The 20,560-nt window shown below is 44.6% G+C and overlaps 1 protein-coding gene across 1 annotated transcript in view; it reads left to right on the top strand.

Moving 5' to 3' along the window:
- Positions 1–20,560, top strand: part of FSTL4 (follistatin like 4) — a 401,404-nt gene that overhangs the window by 31,958 nt on the left and 348,886 nt on the right. Inside the window, exon 3 of the mRNA XM_059417566.1 lies at positions 7,627–7,660. Within this exon, the coding sequence (XP_059273549.1) occupies positions 7,627–7,660 (34 nt within the window). The remainder of the gene's footprint in view (positions 1–7,626; positions 7,661–20,560) is intronic.

The raw sequence follows: 20,560 nt of genomic DNA, 5'->3' as shown, positions 1-20,560 counted from the left end.
TCAAGCAACCCACAGTTTGTTCCCTGAGATTGAGTCTCTTATGATTGGTCTCCCTCCCGATCCCATCAGAGTGTCAACTTTTAATCCCTATCATAGATCTTCTGAGTCCTGGCTGAGCATTTGCTCTGAGGCAGCAGAGTGTGGCGGTAGCATTTCTGAGACTGACATATAGCCCTGACTTGGCCTCTTAGCCCTCATGTGATGATGAGCGTGCCGCAACTTTCCTTCTGTCAGAACTTCCTTCTCTGCATATCAGGGAATGGGATGCATGCCCTCTATTAAACATTCTCCTGACTGGTAAGGTTGGGTACTTTATCCTGGTTCATCTTTTAATTTCAGTGGAAGCATATCAGATATACAGGCAAGAGTGTATACCCTACGCATAGAGCTCAATGGATTTTTACACAGTGGACACACCCATGTGGCTGCAATCAGGATCACAACTGAGAACATTCCCAGCACCCCAGAAACCATCTTGGTGTCCCCTTAGCCATTGTCCTCTCAAAGGTAACCACCAGTCTGTCACCAGACATCGCTTTTCTTGGTTTCTGCACATTATAAAAACGAAATCCCACAAACTGCACTATTCTGTGTCTCTTTCTCTCTCTTGACACGAAAGCTGAAATCCCATCTGTGAGGCTGACTTCAGATCCTGCTTCTGTTCCTCCTCACAGTGGTGACGTTTCCCATGCATGGCCATGCCAGTGCTCATCGACCTGGGCTTGCAACAGTGGGCATCTGGGTGGTCCCTGTCCCCACCTATTGTGGGCTGTGCTGGGATGCATGGGTGCAGACCAGCTTCTGCGGGTACTTCCCCAGGAGCGGAGGTGCTGAGAGAAAGGAATTCACACTGTTAAAAAAAAAAAAAAAAAAAAAAGGAAAGAAAGAAAAAAGAATTTAATAGAGGGAATTCGTTGAGCAGGTATTAAAGGATTAAACAGGCAAAAAAGGACTCCCTGAGATAAGGATGAGAGCCGGCAGCAGGGAGCCCCATCGAACTGACACTCAGACCAGTGAGGAGAGTCCTGCTGGGGCTGGTTCCTCCAGACTAGGAAATCACAGTTGCTCCATGTCCTTGCATACATTTGATGTTACTGTTGTCGTTGCCTTTTAATTTTTTTTTTCCCTGTGGTGTATAATAGTATCCCACTGTGGTTTTAACTTGTGAAGTTCTTTTCCAAGTACATGAAGCTCATTTTTCAAGTACGTGATTTCATTTGTTTTTATCTATTTGCACACGTGTTCTCTGTATTCTGCACAAGTGCTCTGTCAGCTCTGTGTGTGGTAAATACATTCCGCTGACTGCTTGACTCTTCACTGTCTTAATCCTGTCCTCTCATGAACAGAAGTCTTTGTTTAATCAAGTCCAGCCTATCATTCTTTTCCTTCATGGTGGTACCTTTCCCATCCTATTGAAGAATACTCACTTGCTTAACGGTCATGAAGATAATCTCTTAAGGTATCTTCTGGGGACATAATTGTTTTACCTTTCACATTTATGTCTGCAGTTCATCTGGAAGTGACTTTTATGTTTGTTGCCAGGTAGGAGGTTAAGGTTCAACTTTTTTCCAAAAAAATTTTATCCGATTGATTTAGCACCCTCTATTGAAAAAGCCATCCTTTCCCCATTGTATTGGATTCACGCCTTTGTCATCCACTCAGAAACTGGGTATGTGTGATTTCCGGCTCAACTACAGATTGTGTCCTTTCCTTCCTGTCTTCCTTCTTATCTTCTTTTCTTCCCGGGCCCCCCCTCTTGCATCCAACATTCCTTCCATCCATTGTTTTTCCTTCCTCTCTCCCTGTCTTTCTTCCTCTCTCCCTCCCTCCCTTTCTTCCTCCCTTCCTTCCTCAGGCTTCTTAGGGATCCATCAAGTTTATCCGTCTCTTCAAAGAACCAACTTTTGGCTTTAAATTTTTATGGTATATATTTCCCCCTATTTCATTGATTTCTGCTCCTATCATAATTGTTTCTTACTACTTTTTGAGGGCTGAAATTGTCCTCCTCCTAGCTTTCAGAGGCGGATGCGTAGGTCATCGATTTCTAGCCTTTATTGTTTTCTAACATATGCTTTTTAGGTTGTATTTCCCTTGAAGCATTGCTTTATCCACATCCCACAATTTTTGAAATGCTATAATTCACTTGTCCTTCATTCCAAAATACCTTATTTCTTTTGTGATTTTTTTTTTGAAATTATGTGATATACTCATATATAAATCCATGGGTCAAATATTGGGAGAGTTTTCTCCATATCCTCCTGTTATTGACTTCTAATTTAATTTTACTCTAGTCACAAAACTGTATTTGTTCTCTATATGATTTTATTAATTTGCAACTTGCTGCAACTTCTTGATGGCTCAGCATGTGGTCAGTTTTTATAAATGTTGAATGGACAGTTGAAGAGAACGTGTAGTATGCAGTCATTGGTTACTGTTTGATGTACATCTTTGTCCTCAGCCCAGAAACTGGGTATGTGAGGTTTCCTGCTGAATTTCAAATTCTGTGTACATTTTTTCTTTCTTCCCTTCCCTTCTCTTCCCTTTTTTTCTCTTCCTTCCTCTCCCTGCCCCTCCTCCTCCTTTCCAAACTTCTTCCCTTCTCTCTGTCCTCTCTCCCTTTCAGAGATTGACATAGGTCCAGTTTGCTAATGATGAGGTTCAAATTTTGTAGATCGTTACTGATTTATTTCCACTACTTATTTTGTCACTTAGTGACAGGTGTTTCTTTAATTCTTGGACCATTATGGTAGATTTTTCCATTTCTTCTTTGAGTTTTGACTTTTTGATGTTTAAGCTATGCTACTGCTCTTCTACAAGTTTAGGATTGCTATGCATTCCTGTTAAATTGTCTTGTTATTGTTATGAACCATCCCTTTTTGTCACTAATAATAATTCTTGCTTTGGAGTTTACTTTATCTATACCAGCTTTCTCCTGGTAGGAATTAATGTTTATCCTTTCTATTTTTTTTTAAAGATTTTATTTATATATTTGACAGAGAGACACACAGTGAAAGAGGAAATACAAGCAGGGGGAGTGGGAGAAGGTAAAGCAGGCTTGCCTTTGAGCAGGGAGCCTGATGGAGGGCTCAATCTCAGGACCCTGGGATCATGACCTGAGCCAAAGTCAGACGCTTAATGACTGAGCCACCCAGCCGCCTCATAGGCTTTCTATCTTTTTACATTCAGCTTTTTTGTATCCTTTTATTTATGGTATGTCTCTTATAAGTAGCATGTTATTGGATTTTGTCTTATCTATTATGTCAATCTTAGTATTTTGGTTAAATTATTTAGTCTACTTTTATTTAAATGGAATTAAATCTAACACATATTTTTATCTTCCAGAGAGGATTTACTTCTCTTTGTTAGACATAGAATACTGGCAAATCATCTTGCTCTGCTAAGAATTGAAATTCTTGGAGAGTATATGATCTCAACTGACAGTCACCTGCACTTACCGGGACCACTTTTTCCTGGGAAGCCTAATTTTTGTCTCTCTAGCACCATGATAAGTACCAAAATCTATGCTTAATTTTTCAGCTGATTTGAGACTAATTTTTTGCTAATTTCTCATCCTCTTGCCCTTTATATGTGGAGCTCAGACATATTTACAAAAATCAAGAGGAAGCTGGGTGCAAATTATTGGGCTCACTGCTTTCTGGTTTCCTTTTCCAGGATTTGAGACCCTCAGGTTCTAGCTGCTTTGGTAGCCCTGACTCTGGTTATCTCTCAACTCAGTGAAACCTCTTTCAGCTCTAGAGCATTACTTTTTTGTTTGAATTCTATGCAAAACAGCCAATGCCCTAAGGGGGAAATTAGCACCTCAGCGGGCTTTTCTGTTCTCTGAATATTATCTCTTTAAGTTGTGGTTATATTTTTTTCTCTGATATGCCTTCAAAAAAAATTTTTTTGGTGGGGGAGGGGTGCCTGGGTGACTCAGTGGGTTAAAACCTCTGCCTTCGGCTCAGATCATGATCCCGGGGCCCTGGGATGGAGCCCCACATTGGGCTCTCTGCTTGGCAGGGAGCCTGCTTCCTCCTCTCTCTCTGCCTGCCTCTCCACCTACTTGTGATCTCTGTCAAGTAAATAAATAAAATCTTTAAAAACATTTTTTTTAAATCAAACTTTTATAGTTGTTTTTAGCAAAAGGATTGGTCATCTAATGCAAGTTCTTCTCTCATAGCCTGAAGTAGAAGTATCTCTCATCTGATTTCACACTATCTCATGAATTAAGTAGAGATCTGCATAAACTTTGTTATGTGTTAACTTTGAAATTTAAATTTAAATCCCAGCTGGCCACTGACCAGTAAGTGAGAGCTTGGACAAGTTTAACCTTCTTTGACCTTTTATTTCCTCACCTTTTAATCAATATGTGAGAAATGAAGTTGAAGAGACCTTTAAAGATCAGTTAATTCCACTTACTGAAACTATTTCAGAGCACAGTAAAAGGAAAACTTCTGAATTCATTATATGAAGCTGGTATCATTTTAATTCCTAAATCTGAGGGAAAAAAATGACACCTAAAAATAATAGAGCAATCTCATTTATGAATATTAATATAAAAACATATTTAAAATCATTACAAGTAGAATCCATCAATATTTTTTAGGAAGTGTATCATGATTAAGAAACGTTTATTCCAGAAATACAGAGATAGGTGAATACCATGAATTCTACTAGAGCTAAAGAGAATTCTAATAGATCTAAGGAGAAAAAGAATCATGAAAACCTCCTTAAATTCAGGAAAAGTATTTGATAAAATTCAACACAAATTTTTTATTCATCTAACAAGCATTGAACGTCTTGCTGTCTTACAGCGTTGAGGATAGCATTGGGGAAGCAAGAATGAAAAAGATATTGGTGCCATCCCATCTCACATTCCAGTGGAGGGAAATGGTCAGTAAAGAAGTAAAAGGACAAGCTAGAACATCCATTTATTTCAAAGACTCAGTAAATTGTGCATGGATTTCATTAATATGGTGGACATACCTTGAGCCAAAAGCCAGCCTTTTGTTTCCCTTAGTAAGGAAACACTAAAGGTTTTCTTCTTAAAGTCAGACACAGGACCAGTATGCCCATGGGCATGCCAAGTTTCCACAACACTTAACATCAGATAGAGGAATTAGCTGAAGCAATAAGACAAGAGAAAGACATGAGAAACCTAAGAAATGGAAGGAAAGATAAAATCATAGCTATTTGAAGATTACATAAATACATTGAAGGAAACACCAAAAGAATCAGTGGAATAAAAAATTCAGTCAAGGGGCGCCTGGGTGGCTTGGTGGGTTAAAGCCTCTACCTTGGGCTCAGATCATGATCCCAGGACGCTGGGATCAAGTTCTACATCAGGCTCTGTGCTCAGCAGGGAGTCTGCTTCCCTTCCTCTCTTTCTGCCTGCCTCTCTGCCTTTATTTGATCTCTGCTAAATAAATAAATAAAATCTTAAAAAAAAAAAAAAGAAATTCAGTCAAGTGGCTGGTTAAAAATCCACATATAAAAACCAGTTGCACTCATACACAGAAATAAAAAGCAGTTAGAAGGTATAATGAAAGAGAAATTCTATTTATGATAACAAAAAATCTACAAAAGAAATATTCAGAATACATACAGGAAAATTATAAAATACTCTTGGAAGAAATAAAAGTAAACTTGAACAAATGATGAGAAATACCATGTTGTTAGATAAGAAGATACAACATAATGCAGATGTCAGCTTTTCTTAATTTACAAGTTTTATACAGTTGCAGTAAGACATCCCTAAAGTCTTCTTCTTGAGGTATATAAGTTGCCTATGAATTTTCCCTGTTCCAGAAATACTGGTTAGTTCCAGGGATGTGGTGTCTGCCCCTGTAGCAGAGAGCTGAGGAGCAGTGTGGGCTTGGCTTTGTGCAGTGATGTGCCTTGCAGCTTACTTAGCTCTCATAACACTTAGCGCTTTCAGTGGTCCCTCTTCAGGAACCAGCATTCTAGAAGCTCATTTCACTAACTGGGCTGTGCTGATGAGCTGCAGGCCTATAGCATGTGTCTTCCATTGGTTTCCACTTGGGCTTTTGACTCATTACAGAAGTGGCAGTCAGAGAATGTAATTTGGGGCAGGGGAGGGGATACACTTTCAAGTGCCTCCTCAGTTTCATCCCTCATATTACCTCTGCTTCCTGATCCCAAAGGATACTAGACAAGAATGCTGATATTGTGAAAGACAAATGCCATTTGCTATAGAAGTGCTGGTGCTGAATGGTCCTCTTTGTCATGATGGCAAGAAGTTGGCCCAAGCTTGTTAGGTACCGTATTCTCTCTTCTTTGGTTTCCAGCATGGATTTTCCACTTTTCTTGATATTAGACTTTGTATCCTAAACTGGTTATTCATGATGAATTGTAGGTACTTTTGATTAGTTGTGAAACCACAGCTTATGTTTCCAGCTTTACCCTCCTATTACTTCTCACTGGGTCTCTTCCTGCTTCATGAGCATACCCTGTTCTCTCCCCTTACCCTGCCTTTTCTTAAGCATTCTCTCTTCCTGGTGAACCCTCCCTCCCTTACTCCTGTCTGAAAGCCTGCACATTCTGCAGTGCTATTTCAAAGGCTCTTTTAAAAATCCCTTCCTTTATGTATCCACCTGAATATGAATATACTGGTATTTTTCAAGGTAAAACCACCCCTTTACTTCTTAGTAATTTATGTTTGTTCTGTAGCCTCCTGTCCAACTAAGAATGTTTCTTTTTTTTCAGCTATGAATGTTTTCAATGCAAGAATTCTGTTTTGCTTATATAACTTCTCAAACACTTTGCTTATTGCCCTATACAAGCGGGAAGGCAGAAATGAATTTAAAAAACAAATACCCTCAGGCCTAATTTAGTCCACTGGCCTGGACTGGCTGTCCAGATTGTAAGATTCCCACCCTTTGGAAACTATTGAGTTGAGCACAGTCAATCACTAGATCATGCCAGTGACCCACTCAGGAGCAATGGTGGTCTTCATTATGGCCCCACAAACCATAGTCTACTGCAGGTCAGATCATTCTGACTCCTAACTGCTTGTGTTTTTCCCAAGCCCTATAGTACCTGCAGTCTAGGTGGAAGATGTGGTATCAGCCCAGGTCAGGGTCTTCCTTCACACTTAGTACCAGTCCATATTCCACATAAGGAAGAAGACCACGAGAGTTGTCTCTCTATTCATTAAAAACTGAATGATTAGGACACTTGGGTGACATAGTCATTGAAATTTCTGACTCTTGATTTCGGATCAGGTCATGATCTCAGGATTGTGAGACTGAGTCCTGACATAGGCTCCCTATCAGGCATGAGGCCTGCTTAAGATTCTCTTTCTCCCTTTCCCTCTGGCCCTCCTGTGGCAAAAAAAAAACCCACAAAAAACCTTACATGATTAATAATGTATTCTTTGATTAAGCCCCCCAAACAACAAGTTGTTTACCTTTACTGGTGTGTGTGTGTGTGTGTCTGTGTGTCTGTGTGTGTTGGGAGTTTAGCAGACCCAGCATTGCTGAATGTCATGTTCTTATGGAATTGTTCATCATTTTGTGAATAAATGGCTAGCAGAGGTGAAATTTTTGCAAGTATCTGTACATGTGAATTATTCTTCAAAAACACAAAGCCTTTCTTTTCTTGCAGGAGTCCAGAAGCTTTGAAGTCGCAAGAAGAGAAGGTAGGGAAAATGCATTCATACCCATTTCGTTCTCAGTGTTGACATTTTGGAAGTAGTTTGTTGAAGCTAACATGAACTTCAGACCATGGGAAGCCTGTTCTTTCAGATTTCATGTGGCCTTTTCTGGGTGCTGACTATTTGGTACTTGCCTTGAAGGACTGTAAGAATTGAAATCCAGGGCTGCTTGAGAGAACTGTGTCTTCTACTTCAACTATCCAAAGTGAAGATCTGGGGACCTGGCTTCTTCATGATCATATCTGGGGTCTGGAGAGAAGCCTTATTTTTGAGTGGAGTTTGAAGTAATTGTTTGGTTTCATCCAGCAAAAACAACATCAATAATAAAAAATGGTTTATTATTTGAAGTATTGCAATAACTGGGAGAAGGTGCCACTGTGAAAAATATTTGTAATTAGATTTTTACAGCTTTCGCTAAGCTGAAATAGAAATAACCAATTAATGTCCCTTTTGCAACAATTCCATTATGTTCATTTTCACTGCCGGTTCCTCTAGCATGTTTGTTTTTCAGTCTCTGATGTAAGTATGCATGGGTGGTGATTTCTGAAACCTTTCCTTAGAAATTGAAGTTTCCCTTACTTTCAACAATACCAACTGTCAAATAAGATGTATTTTCTATGGTGTGGGGCATCTTTGCCAATCATCTTTTTATTGCAGGGCTAGGAGGAGGAAGTCGGGAATCAAAGTGAATTCTTGGTCTGGATTCTTTGGTTTCAGCCTTAATGACAAACTTCTCTGTAGCATTGTCTCCAGAAAGAGTGGTGAGCTAAAAGGTGTGAGCAAATCCCACATCGACCTCTAAATGTAATATGTCCTTGGTTCCTGATTAGTTCTTCTTTTAAGCCCCACAGTGAAAGACCTAGAATGGCCATGTTATCAAATTATGTTTCTAGAGCTAAGAGACCCAAGCCTTGCATACTCGGTGTATTGGTAAACTAGACCACCTGGTTGTTTGCTGCTACCCATGGGGCTTGAACCCTGGGTTCAAAGGAGCTGGGCAATCTAGCTCTGGGATAAACTTTGTGGCTTCCATTCCCATTTGCCATGGTCTCTGGATTTGGTCTTGGTGTCCTGTGAACTGCATCTGTAGAGTAAGCTGCATTGTGTCGATCTCAAAACTAAATGAAATTGGGTGGATATGGTGGAGCCAGAAGGCCATGTTTCTTATTGGTGACCATGTAAATGGGAAAGAAATAGCCTTGAGCAGAAAAGTTGGCATGAAATTTGGTTTTGAGTATTATTTAATTCATGTCAGTAGCCCCGAGTATGAATGTTGGGAATTAATTTGCATTATGGAATTACATATCAACCTAACTATTCTGGAATCTTACTTTCCTTACGTTAGAAAGGTCTCTAAATACTAAGGCTGGGGTATAAGAGAATCATGTGTATATTTGCTCAGAGGCCTTAAAAGGCTGGATTGGACCTCTGGCTCCAAGTCCACTGAAAACTGACACCATTGGAGGATGAGCAAAGGTGTGTTTGACTTGTGCTCTACTCATCCATAACCTTCTCGTCTTTGGAATTAGCAGCTCTCACAGCTGGCTGACTGGGAGTGTATGCTTCGAGTTTGTACCAGCAAATTTGTCCTGACAGCACATAAACTTTTTTTTCCCCCCATTGTGAACTGATGTCTTTCTTGCTTGTTTCTGTCAAAGTTGAGTGTTGGAGAGTTCCTAAAATAGCTTAGTGCCTTAATGTCAGTGCTTATAACGTGGCAGGAAGGAAAGGAGGAATGGGAGCCTGCAGGTTGGTTACAAGTGTTTTCAGGCCTGAGAATTCACTTGCTTGAATGGTGGGATGGTTTTTCTTCTCCAGAAGAGTGCACAAGTATAACAATTATAGAAATGCTTTAAATATTCCAATAAACAATTATTCCTACAGATGAAAATAAGACATTATTGTCTCTCAACAAACACTTAGGGCTATTTTTCAGTTGGAAAGGAAAGAGGAGCAAATAAGTAACACTGAATTTTTCTGCCCAGTTTACCAGGCCCAGGAGAGTTTGGCAAGGTCTGGAGGAGGAAGCCTCCCAGTCACACAATCCAAGATGTCTTCCCATTTTTTGTTTTCAGGCTACATCTGACTGAGGAGTATCTTCTCTGTCTCAGGTTCAGTGGCACAAACGGATGATCAGCCACAAGCTCATCCTACATGACTTTTGGGAAGTGTTGAATAAGTCTGTGAAGTGAGAAGTGAGAGGGACTCAAATTGGTGGGAATGGAGTCTAAGATAGACCACAGTGGGGTTGGAGTTTGTGGACTTTATAGTCACAGCCCTAGGAAAATAATCCACTTGGCCAGTGCTGGACTCAGTATAGAGTTAGTTGTTGAGACTTGTACTGCAGAACCTCTTTGACCTTTATGATGCTAAGTCTGACTCCCAAAAGGGGGTGTGATATGCTGCATTTCTCAAATTTAGTTTCCCATGGTGTCTTAATCTTATGTATTCAGTTGTCTCTGGGCTGGCCTTCTATGCAGGATCCTTTGCAAGGTCTGCTCCAGGGAGTTCAGGCAGAGGGAGTGTGTCCTCAATGCCCAGGATGAGCCTATGATGTGGGTCCAGTAACTTCCATGGGTTTGGCATGGACCGGGTGTAACATGGTGATAATGAGAATAACTTCACAGTTCTCAAGTTTGCAGAGAGCATTTACCCTTAGCAACACATGACAAGAGGAGAGCATCTTCCTTCCTTTCCATGCTAATTTGTGGGAACAAGAACTCCCTCTGGACCAATGTCCTTTTCATGCACTGAATCTCTCTTGTGCATATTCTTCTGCCCATTCATGCCCACTGCCAAGGCTGGAGAGCTAAGAGGGACTCTTAGAAGCAAACTGTCTAGGGGTTATTTGATGACAAGTTACCCTAGGGCTGGGGCTCTCAGGGGAACCTGGAGGGAAATATGTCGTACCAGTGAGTGTGGCAGGACTGCAGGACTGGCAGGATGTCTTCTGGGAAGGACACATGTGCCTGCCCCAGCCACCAAGCCCTTCCTCCTTCAGTCCTCGAGCCGTGGGAGCCACCTGTGCTAGCTGCCTAGGGAAGGACAGATGGTTGCATCTTCATCTCCTTTCCTTTGCACGTGTATTTTTACCTCCCTCCAGACACCTTCAATTCAATTTCAACTTTTTCTAAGGCTTCAGCCAAAGGTGCCAACCTCACCTCTCTGAGACACTCCTGTGTCCACTCTGAGGGCTGGTGCTGATTGAGACTGCCAGAATTCATCTGCTCAGACCAGCACTTTTCTCTAACTGATTCCATCACATTGAATTACAGCCCTGAGAGAACACTTGAGTGAGCTGAGCCAAGCGGCCAGAATAATTCAGCCCTTGTCAGCCATCTCTTCGGAACATGCAGTGATCTAGACACCATTCCAGATGTCTGCGACTGCGTTGTGATTAGAGGCTGTGAATTTTGGTGTGGGTACCAATGTCCTATTGCGTGATCCAGCCTCCCAGGGATGGTTCTCTCACAGGTTCTCGTCCAGGCCAGCCTGACCTGACTTCTGGCAGGATGTGAGGGAGACCTGAGAGCAGGGATGCTCTGTCTTCCCTGAAGGAAGGAGACTGAAAGAGGGAGTGACTGTCACACCCCCATGGTGGCTCTGACTCCTTAGCAATGCAAATCTCCTAAATAAACATGACCTGCCTGCACTGCCCCCCTTCCCCTGCTGTGTGACTAGACCCTCCCTTTCTGAAAACCTTTGGAATTAGCCCTTAATTGGCAGCTGCCTCTAATAGCCCCTTTATAGTTCTCTGCATCTGGGTGAACTTCAGCTATCAAGAATTGCGTTCTGTTTACCATTAATTCTGATTTTGTTTAGCAGATGTTTTCTGGATCTCTCTCAGTTGCCTGCATAATCTGTCTTGGTATAATGCGATCTGGCTGACTCTCTTCTGTAAAACGGATTAATAAACTCCTAGCTTCTTTTGAGGTAACTTCTTTAATGGCTGCAGATGCAGGGAATTTGCCACATTTGGCAGTGCCTGGGGTAGTAGGTCCTTTTCAAACCAAGACTGCCTTCTGGGCAAAGAGATGAAGTTTCCGTCACCTTTCTACCCTCACTCTCCTGTACAGGGGAGTTTGCGGTTTCTCTCCAATAGACCCTGGGCCTCAACTCTTTCTACTCTTGAACTCTTTCTACTCCTAGCCCCACAGAAATGGGCTCTTTCTGGGTGGTGCCACCATTTTTCAGCTGCTGGAAAACTATATTGTTCCTGCTTGCCCCAGCTTGAGTGGGAAGTGGGTGGCACAGCTGGCTGGTGTGTTCTGGTTGGACACAATGATCTGACACCCAGTTGTGAGCATGACAGATTGGTCGGCAGTAGACTCCTACCTCTCTACTTACTCACAGGCTGACTTGGGGTATATTCCTCAGTCTTACTGGAGAAAAGGACATAGTAATAGTACAGACCATTATTCCTAATCCTGAATCACAGTCAGCAAGCCATGAAAGTCTCATGAAACTTGAGAATCCAGGGGTGACTCTGGCTGCAAGCTCCACTGATAAAAGGCTTCTCCGCCTCTTTCCCTCCTTGGCATCCGTGCCTGGTGGGGTTGATAGTCTCCATTATGGCTCTTCCTATCTTGCCCATGTAGATCTGGCCTTAGACCTAGAGTGACAAATGTCTCCAGTCACCAAGCCCATCCCTCTGTCTCCAACCAGACTTGTATGTGACCTTGCATGTTGTGGCCTGTTGACCGTGAGGAATTATCTGGAACCTTGCCTGTTCCCATCCTCTCTTCTGTCAGAGTCTTGAACTTTTTGCTCGAATTCTTTCATGTCACAGTCAGAAGAAACTGCTCTCTTCTTGGTGGTGTCTTTAAGAACTTAAGGGCAACACATAAAATTTCTCTCCCCAGATTAAAGTTCCCTGGGCACTGGGGTGAGAACTGTCCTTGAGTGTCATAGTTACCATCCCTTCAATTACTCCATCAGAATAAAGCTCAGGGATTGAGGACAAGGGCCTCTGCCAAGGATCATGCATGGCATTATCCAGAGGAGTCTCCGGCTGTGGGTCACCCCATGCTTCTGTTCCCTGAGCTTCCCCGAGATAATTCTGAGTGCCTGGGCCTAGAAAGATTAGTGGTGGACTGAGATAGCCCAAGTGAACCCGAGTCCTCATTCCTGCCCCTGCACATGATCTTCCTTGATCAAAGGTCCGCCAGGCTCTGGGTGAGCGGTTGTTCCCTCCTAGCACCTGGGCAGTTCCAGCTGTCCCCAGAGATCTGGAAGCAGCAGGACCTTGCTCACTGCAGCTCAGGGCTGACGATGGCAGATGCCCGTGCTGCTGTTAGAACTGCACGCGTGTGACTCCCTGCCCAGGGTTTCAGCACCACAGGACACAGCACGGGCAGTTATGGCCTGCACTCAAGGGCCAGCTCTCATGCTGCTGTGTAGGGCGAGCCCTGGGAGGGCAGGGAGCCAGGCCTTTCCCCCTGGCCTCCTGGGTGCCTTATACACAGCAAGTCCTGAAGAAGCATTAGACGCCTGCTACATCCCAGGGCCGACCTGGCTTGATGTGACGTACCCACTTAACATAAGGCAGAATCACAGGTATGGGGGCTGCCGGCTTGTTTGGCTCTGGGTCCGCAACTCCAGATCCCCCTGTCCTATCTGCTGTGCTGCTGCTTCTCACCAGCGCTCTTGGAAGGCTCACTCACCTTAACAAAGGTCCTCAGAGAGTGGCTATGCTCTTTCTGGGTTTGTGGGTCCCTCTGCTAGCTGGTACTGACAAGCTGGTGCAGGTGAGCTAGATCTCCATGATAGGGCCTCGGTAGGTCTGGGCGAGGCAGGGAAGCCCCGTGCGTGGGCTGTGCTTGTCACGGAGTCTCCTCAGGGATGTGACTGCACACTTGGAATAAGATCCCTATGTGGAACTTGTGGGGGAAGAGCTGGGTAGTCTAAGAAGTCACAATACCTAAAGGGTGCCAACCAGGGCCAATGAGGTGAGCCCTTCACAAGACAGCCCTGCCCTGCAGCACACTGAGGTGGCCCACCATGATGGCACTCCCTCCCTGCTGAGGCCTGTCCCTCCCCTAGAGGCTTCCCTCTCTTCTCCAAGGCCCCACAGTAAAGGTTGACACTGGCATCTTCGCCCTTTGCCCAGTCCATCAGCCAGAAGGAGTCTCTGCTTTTCAGGAAGCCTTGAAATTGTCTTTTCCATATAAACACTGAAGCTCTTTTCAAACTTGCTAAGCCATTTGCCCTAGCAATACTCATGTGCCATCAGCAAGCCTCTGGGGTTAATTATCTGTGACTTAAAAGGCATTTGTTTCTGTCTCTTTTGTCTCATTGCTGCCGAGCAGTCTTTCTTTATTAGGAAATGAGGTACAGAGTCCAACTGACCATTATGTTCTAATTCTCTTCTTGTCATGAGAATTAATTCATCTTTTTAAAACTCTCTTTAAAAAAAAAAAAAAAAAAAAAAACCTGCCTTCCTATTTTCAGATAGTGTTGTTCTCTTAACAAATGTTTAATCTCTCCACTTCAGTGGGAACAGAGCCAAAACTAGAAATAATCTGCAAGGTGAGACTTCTCATCAAAATGAGTGAGGCTTGCCAGTGCTCTCTCTTCTGGTCACACTCACTTTTCGGAGCTCCCTGCTGCCCAGCCATCTGTCTCTTGGTCTCCTGGGGCTGTGGTGAGGGCTTCATGTGCATCTTCTGGTGACAGTGCTGTGCTTGGTGAATGAGCCACAGTGTCTGGGGTGGAAGGGGGGTGGGGGGGGGCAGGGGTGGTGGTGGTGCTTGCATATCAGGCAGGCCAGGTAAGGAGAGCCTGTGCATGGCAGCCCACCCCATGGTTCTCTGTTCCCTCTGTCACTTACCCTTCCCGGCCAAGGCTGCCACTGGATTCCAAGAAACGCTTCAGGGTCTGCATGTAGAATTTTTTTTTTTGCAAATTGTTGACTGTTGCATGAGGGAAGCTTATTCGCTTGCCTTGTGCTCACCAGGAAGTCAGAGAACATTTGTCACAGAAATGAGCAGGTTCTGACTGGCCTCTGGTTCCGTGGGAGCCAGACAGTGACATGTAGCCTTCGGGGAACAGTTATAGTCAACAGAGGGAGGGTCTGAGTATGGTCAGTGTGGTTGAATGGCGCTGTTGCTGTTCTCCCGGGCGTGTAGGCTGACCACTGCCCACCTGTCTTAATCTCTTGGAGCCCCTGAGGAGTTCCCAGCCTCTCAGCTACCGTGTCACCCCTGCAGTGTTTCTGAATCAATGTCTGAAGCCTCATTTGGTAATTACTACTTCCCAAGGAGAGAGAGCTCCTGTGGAAATTAAGTTCCATTCTTAGGGTTTCTCCAGGGTTTATTGGATGCTAATAGAAGTTTCCTTGGGTGGATTGGAGTTTCCGGGGTGTGCAGTGAGGACAAGGTGTGGTCCTTGCCCTTACAGGGCACACACATCAATGAATGTGTCAGCTGAGGAGATGTACAAGCATCCTTTAGACAGAAAGGCCACCTGGGTATGTTGGTCACTGGCCAGGCATCTCACAGATGGGCCGACAACCGATTGTGAAAGGCTTTGCTCAGTGTAGACCATTATGGGAGAATGTTCTCTTGGTGGGAACAACTCACTGAATGTTTTGGTAGAGGCAAAGTCTGAAAGTCTTTTCTGCAGAGGATGGTTATATTGACAAAGGGTTCCCTTTTGACTCTTAATGGCATTCCCTGTCAGTGAGGACATGTGGCTGCAAATCACAAATCAGCTACCAGCTCAAACAAACAGAGGATCTTATTGGCTTACGTAATTGGATAGTCAGGAAGGGGGTGAGGGGTGAGGGTGCTGGCCTCAGGCACACTTGGTATAGGGCACGAGGACCTGGTTTCTCTTTTCACCCCCTTCTAGTTGATTTCCCTACATGGTAAGTCCATTCTCCCCATGTATATCTCTCCATCCTGTGGAAGAGAGAGTGCCCCTGAGCTGGTATTTCCTGCAGCCGTGCGAAGATCCCCTTGGGTGAGATGGGCTGGGGTCATGTGCCGCCACCTGAATCCATGATGAGCCTGGTGGGCTGCTTTGTGATCCTGGGCTCCACACAGGTCAGGCCAAGCCCCTGCAGTCAAGGTGGCATGGAGGGGGGACCCCAAAGGACAACTGGACCTCTGCCCAGTTAGGACACATGCATGCAGGAAGGTAAATAAGGTCTACTCTGTGTATTAGCGTTTACTCTATGATTCCACATCTGAGTGTCTATCCCAGTACCTACTCCCAAAGGATTTGGAGTGCCTTGCAGGTAGGATGAGCTTAGCCAGTGTTCACCCAATATTTCTGGAGAAGGCATGTCTTTTGTCTTCTGGAGAAGGAAACCAAGGCTGAGATACGACCCTGCTGACCAGAAGTCACAGGAGCTTGTGAGGGAACATGTATCTGCACCCAGATTCCTGGTGACAGGGCACATTTGCCTTCTTTGTTTTTCGCTTCAGCTGCCTCCTGCAATGGCTTGTCTTGCTGTTTCCCCACTCCCATGGTGGTACATGCCATGACCTGCTGAGGTGCATCGAGCCTCCACTGCCACTGTCTGTGGGAGGGTTACCATTCCTTGAGACCCCCACCATATCCTCCTTTCTTGAGCCCTTCAGCCAGAAGCAGAAGGATCAAAGCTAAGGTTCAGCTTCTCCCCTGAAGGAAACTTCAGTGCTTGCCACCGCAAGGCTTCTAACAAGCTTTATTTTCCATTTTTCATTAGAGATTCTGTTCTTTTTTGGGAAGGAGGTGGGGGGGTGGCGCGCTCACTGTGCTAGCTGCTTGTGATGGCATTGTGGTGGGGCAGGGACCACAGACAGAGATGGGGGAACCTGGACTTCACGTATAACCAGTGCTCTCATTCAAGAGCTACCTTTTACTAAGGCTTCTCGATTGTCCATATACTAATTTATGGTCAAAGCCTTACTTCACTGCTTTCATACAAATTCCCTAGATTGGAAGAGTTTTTAATGGCCATCTTTTCACTTCCAGTCTTTCCCTTAATTCTCATGAGCACCCTCTAACATAGGCATTGCAATTGTATTTTGTAAATAGATGAAAGATGGGGGAATCCTTTGAACTCAACAGGAAATTGACCAAAGAATTTAAATGGGCTCAACCAAGGTCCATCAGGAAAGCACATTCTCCATGGAAATACAGCATTGTTTGTCCAATGGTGATTGAACTGTTCATATTCACAAACGTGGAGTCGTCATTCTGCAATTGAAATGCCTGTGGGGTCCAGGTGGCTGGACCTCCGATATCTGCTGATGCCAGGGAGAAACAGGGACCTCCATGTTCAGAAGAAATATGCCTTAAAGAAAAAAAAAAAAAATCACAGGTCTGGAAAATGAGTTGTCAGAGTAAAAATACATTTCAATCTGTTTGTTTTACTAATTTTAGCAGTTATTTGCTCTCTTTTTTTGCTGGAAGCAGCATTCCCATCCAGCTGCTTGGCTGCTGCATTTGAATTTTTATCATTTGTGTGAGTCGCTGCCTATTTGGACACAAAATGGGAGTCCTGTGGCTAAGAGGGGACATTTGTCTGATAGGGTCAGATCTAATCTCATGCTTAGAAACTTCAGGTGAAAATAAAATGAGTTGAGTTGAGTTGGTTTTTTTGTTTGTTTTTTTTGAACTGCAGTTGTGTAAAGCTGGGCTAGCAAACCGCTTGGCCTTGTATACAGAATTTAGAGTAAGAGCATCTTCTTTTTTTTTTTTTTTTTTTTTTTTTTTTTTTAATTTTTTATTTTTTATAAACATATATTTTTATCCCCAGGGTAAGAGCATCTTCTATTGCATAGTGTTAGCAGGCTGCTTTTTGCTCTCAATGAGCTTTGTCATCTGTCATTTCATGTCTTCATTCATGAAAACCTTTGAGCTAGGCAGGAGGAGGAGATCAGCATGGGTGTCTGACAGATGAGGAAACCAATCATTGGAGGTGGCTGGGGGAATGTCCCAGGTCCCACAGCCCACTGGGGCAGGGCTAGAGGTGATAACCCTCAGTCAGAGCCCTTCCCTCCCCCCACACTTCCTGTCTCTCCATGTGAGCTTATGGCAGGAGTATTCGAATTAAAACCCAGTGCAGAACTACAGAGTTTTTAGTCCTGTTTTGGTTCTTTTAAAAATAAATCATTATAAAGACAACTTTTCTCATCCATCAATGTAATGATCCCATACTGTGGGGAGTCAGAATATTCAAAATGTATGTGGGGGAAATGGTAAAAGTTAATCATTTCCACCGTACCTGTCTGTGGTGAGGTTTAATTATCACTTGACATGTTTCATGGTTTAAAATGATGACAGTTTAAAATAGAGCCAGAGAAAGCCAGAAAAAACATTCATTACCTTGTGTCGAGGACTGTATTAGATTGAGCCCCAAATGCAGATGTTCCCCAGACAGACAACTCTGCAGCATTTTCTGTCAGCTAGAAGTCCCGGGAATTGAAATCCAAGCTGGAAACTCCATCCTGACCCTGCTGTCTCCACCGGGAGGGAGCTTGGGTGAAAGCTAGCAGCGTGGTTGGGTCCTTGCACCCATTCGGGATGCTCACCTCCTCGACGCCCTTCCTCGTCCCGCTCACTCATGGCCTTCTGCAGTGCTGCTGATGAACAAGATGATTCGTGGCAAAGCGGCTCTGAGTGAATGAATGAAAGCTACTGTAACATCAAGGGGCACGAGTCTCTTAGGGAATTGCTTGCCTTCACAGGATAGAAGCAGCTTCCGGTTGTGGTCGTGGTTGGGCTGGTTGTTCAGTAAGCTCAGCACTGGCTGTCTGTTTAGGAAATAATTAAATAATTGTTTCTTTCCTGTGAGATTCTGGAAGAGGAGCTGTCCAAGAGCAGACCCATCTGTCTAGATTTCAAATATCAGTTTGGAGAGTCCCGGGAGAGGGGGCAGATGAAGCCATCTCAGAAATGCAAATGCTGTTTGACGTCTATTAGCTCCATGCTTATCCATGGCTGACAGGCAGATCCATTAGGATGCCAGTGTCGCGGATCAGAGACGGTCGCAATAGAGTGAGAGCCGTGCTGCCACTGGCCAACCCCAGTGCGATGATCTGAGAGCTCTCTAGTGCTCCGGCCTGGGTACTGCCCCAACCCACTCCCTCATTCTCTGGTTTCGAGGGCCAGGCCTCCAGCCAGCCTTCATGGCTACTCCCCCGCCACTGAGCAGCCTGCCTGAATGCTCTGCCTGGTGGTAGTTGTGCCCTCCGTGTACAGTCTGGCTCACTTCTTGGCACTGCCTTTCATGGGATCACCCTAGAGATCCACCTGCAGATATGGAAGGTCCCTGTGGGATAACTCACTTTCCTAGCTGAGGACACAGGCTTGAGCAGGTGAAGTGACTGGTCTGAAGCCCCCTGGTGAACGGATAGCAGAGGTGGGGCGTATGGACTGAGCAGGGTTCATAAACTGGTTTATGAACCAGTTTCTTTGGTACCTTCCCTTTCACCCCATCCTTGGGGCCATGTTTTCCCTCCTCTCCGGGGAGGTACAGTGTCTAGCATTGTCCTGGGTGCCCAGCCAGCATGTCCAAGCGTTGGATATTCTGGTTGAGTTTTCTAGTTAAATTCTTTGCCTTGACTTTTGTTTAAAATACTTCTCCATTTATTGTTCTCCTGTTTGGTGGGGAAGGAACAAGTGGGAGGGGGCACATGGTGACCAATGTCATCATTAAAGCCCCAGCATGAGCTTTGCTGAGTTAACTTGTTTCAACCCTCTCCATCGTCCAGTGTGGCCAGCTATGGGATCTTCTATTATACAGAGGAGGAAGCATGTGCTTTTGAAGGATTAGCAGTCTGGCTGGTGGGGAGGTGGTGCTTCAGCTGGTGGGAAGCCCTTCTAGTGGCTCTCATTGTAATGAAATATTCAGTCTTCTCTGTGTCACTGGTGTGGCCTCTCTAGGACCCCCGTCTCCAGGATTCCAGCTATAAGGCAGATCTCTAAAGTCTCTAAACAGTCTGCTCTTAAAGAGCTTGCAAAGAGCAAATGCCCCTGTGGCTCTTTGTGATGGGAGTGGGAGCAGTGGGAAGGACTGATAGAGATGGACAGGGTGTGTCTGTCAGATGCCAGATTCTGGGAAGCTGTGGCCACACCTCCTGAACCGAGGTTAGGGTGTGAGTCCCGAACCCAAGTACAGACTGTGAGCTACAGGCACAGCAAGGCTCTCCCTGTCCCACACTCTTGTGGTGTTCAGAGGGAGAGTATGTTTTGTGGGCCAGGGGACGTGATGGCAGAGACCATGTGATCACTGTGGTTAGGGTCCAGGGAATGGTAGGTGTAGGAGACGGTGCCCATAGGGTGCCTCACCTAGCACTCTGTGAGTGCTGGTTGCTCTGGGTCTTCTCTGGTGTTGAAGGGGCTGAGAAAGACTTTTTCCCATGCCTGCCTCTCCTGCCTACTGGCTTATGCCTAAACGCACCATTACTGACTGAAACCCCTTTTCCTCATCAGCATCCCCCAAGGTAATTTTGGATCCTGAAGGCATCAGGGAACTTCCAACGAACCACTTCATACTCTACTTGGGGAACTCACAAAGCCTGTCAGCCCCTTCATAGGGCTTCTCCTAAGACCCCTGAACCCAATGTCTCTTCTGTATTGGTTTTTTCTTTTAATAGTGAACATATTTATTCAGTAATTTCTACACCCAACATGGGGCTTGAACTTACAACCCCACAATAAAGAGTCGCATGCTCTTTGGACTGAGGCAGCCAGACATTTCTAATATGTGAGACAGATTCTTTTTTCCCCCAGTGTTCCAAGATTCATTGTTTATGCACCACATCCAGTGCGCCTTGCAATCTCTGCCCTTCTTAATACCTACCACCAGGCTCACATAACCCCCCACTCCCCTCCCTTCCAAAACCCTCAGTTTGTCTCTCAGAGTCCATAATCTCTCATGCTTCATCTCCA

This window comes from Mustela nigripes, chromosome 12 (assembly GCF_022355385.1).
Source record: "Mustela nigripes isolate SB6536 chromosome 12, MUSNIG.SB6536, whole genome shotgun sequence".
Classification (NCBI taxonomy): Eukaryota; Metazoa; Chordata; class Mammalia; order Carnivora; family Mustelidae; genus Mustela; species Mustela nigripes.
Note: the sequence above shows the minus strand (reverse complement) of the source record. Positions and strands in the feature narration are given on the sequence as shown.